The 2357-nt window shown below is 37.8% G+C and overlaps 1 protein-coding gene across 1 annotated transcript in view; it reads right to left on the bottom strand.

Moving 5' to 3' along the window:
• Window positions 1–685: 685 nt before the first annotated feature.
• The window catches only part of LOC103267404 (zinc finger protein 510-like), a gene marked incomplete at its 3' end in the record, with an annotated part of 7079 nt that continues 5407 nt past the window's right edge, over window positions 686–2357 (bottom strand). The window contains exons 3-4 of the mRNA XM_008065000.1: window positions 1037–1166; window positions 686–781 (exon numbers count right to left, since the gene is read on the bottom strand). Of these exons, the coding sequence (XP_008063191.1) occupies window positions 686–781; window positions 1037–1166 (226 nt within the window). The remainder of the gene's footprint in view (window positions 782–1036; window positions 1167–2357) is intronic.

Raw genomic sequence — 2357 nt, 5'->3', positions numbered from 1 at the left:
TAAACATTAAGTTAAGCAAAAGAAGCCAATCACAAATGATTACATACTATATGATTCCATTTACACAAAATGTCCAGAATAGGCAGATCTGCAGAGACACAAGTAGATTAATGTCTACTTAGAGCTGGAGGAGTCAGGGATATAGAAGAGTGACAACTAAAGGATACAGATTTCTTTTTGAGGTGATGAGCTTTGTACATAGAGTCGTCCCTTGGAGGATTGGATCTACAACTCCTTTGAATACCAAACTCTATGGATGCCCAAGTCCTTGATATAAAATGGCACAGTATTTACATATAACCTATGCACATCCTCTGGTATATTTTAAATCATCTCCATATTACTTATACTAGCCTCATAAAACAGAGACAGTAGACAGTTGTATACTATATTGTTTAGGGAATAATGACAAAAAAGTCTGTTCATTTTCAGTAGAGATGCATTTTTTAAAAGAGTTTCAATCTATAATTGCTGGAATCCACGGATGTAGAACCCATAGATACAGAGGGCAGACTGTATCGATAAACACATTAAAAGCCACTGAACTATAACTTTGAATGAATTGTATGAGATGTGAATTATATCTCAATAAAGTTGTTACCCAAAAAAAAAAAAAACTTTTCAAGGTACTCTTCCGCTAAGATCTAACTACCCCAAGGGGCTCCTTCTGTCAACACTCACTCACCTGGGTACTTCCGGTTTAGGAATTTGACTTCTAGCGGCCATGGTTCTTCTCCTTGCTCCAACTTGAGGATAACCTTGGGTTTGGTAAAGCAGCACCCTGTAATGCAATAATTGAGGGTATAAATGGACCAGATCCATGAGCACTTGGATGGAAAAAAATGCAGCTGTAAAAGCATTAACTGAGAATATTCATCTGATGTTTTCGAAGAGAAGATAATGACAAAAACTGTTTTTGTTTCTGTAAAGGCTTCAATTACGAAGCCTTTTAATCTCTATAAAGAATCTATGTGTCTTGATAATTTTAAAAAAAGCAAACATGCTACAGAAGGATTCCTGTGGCAGGTCTGCTCACCCACTGCAACGAGGTGGCCGTAGTTCTCCAGCATCACGTCCCTGTATAGGCTCCGCTCCCTGGGACCCATCAGTCGCCACTCCTCCCGGGTGAGTTCCACAGTCACATCCTCGAATGACACGGATCCCTTCTGCAACGTATTTTGTTCAAGGTCTCAGAATTAGGTGACACAGAAAATACCTGAGAACTTTTCCTGTTTACTCTTGAGGCTCAAAAACAGTTGGTTATAGAGGCTTATTTTGGACCAAATTTCATCTTAAAACTTGTCACTCAGCTACTTTAAAAGGTTTCTAATTTACCATACCACATCTATATCAACATTTATGAATTCCAGATGTTTTTAAGACAGAAAAATTCAATGTAATTAAACCTTCTACAACTCTTCTTGCACATTCCCAGAATGATCGTATTCTCTAGGAAGTTCATACCCTCCTCGAACATCATCCCTGTAAATACTGGGAGCCAAGGAAGAAATAAATGTGAGCGCTAGAGAGAGAGCTGACCAAACTAATGTATAAGTAAATATATAAAAATAGAGAAATGTAGAGCTCATGAAGAACAAGGAACAGCTTACAAAGAAGTTGGAACCAATGAGACCATAGTAAGAAAACACTATGTACACTGAAGTAACAGCAACCGACATAAGAATAGGATATAATCACAGAGCAGAAGCAGCAACCATCTGATGATTATTGCTTGAGGTAGCAACCTAGTCTAGCTATGTGAGAAGCTGCTCTCTCTTTTTGTTTATTTTGTTTCTAACTGACAGAAAGACAAATCTTTCAAATAAGATCTCACTTATACACGGAATCTAAGACAGTAAAATGTATAGAAGTAAAGAAAGAATAGAATTGTGGTTACCCGAGTCTGGGGGAGAGGGGGAGAGGAACAGGAGATGTTGGTCAAAGGATACAAAGTTTCCATCAGACAAGAGGAACAAGTTTTCAAGATACTGCACAGCATGGTGACTCTAGTTAATAATAATATAATGTATGTTTCAAAATAATCAACATCTTGATAGTGTCAAAAACTGACAATTGAGAAACAAAAGGAAAAACGTGTGAGACGTTTGAGTGAGAGATCTGTTCTGGTTGCTACAATGGGGTGTGTGAGACATAAAGCTAGAACTGCCCTTTAAACCAATATACATGATTTCAGAAGGGAAGTCTAGGATGAAGAGAAACACTTAGGAGTCATTAGCATTCTAGCTGGTAACTGAAGTTATTAGACACAATCAGACAGCTCCTTGAGCACATTGGGATTAAGGAAAAAGTACCAAAACAAAAACACTTGAGGACCACATATATTAAAGAGGCTGGCA

Source organism: Carlito syrichta, unplaced genomic scaffold (genome assembly GCF_000164805.1).
Source record: "Carlito syrichta isolate Samal-C Ts95f unplaced genomic scaffold, Tarsius_syrichta-2.0.1 Scaffold308126, whole genome shotgun sequence".
Classification (NCBI taxonomy): Eukaryota; Metazoa; Chordata; class Mammalia; order Primates; family Tarsiidae; genus Carlito; species Carlito syrichta.
Note: the sequence above shows the minus strand (reverse complement) of the source record. Positions and strands in the feature narration are given on the sequence as shown.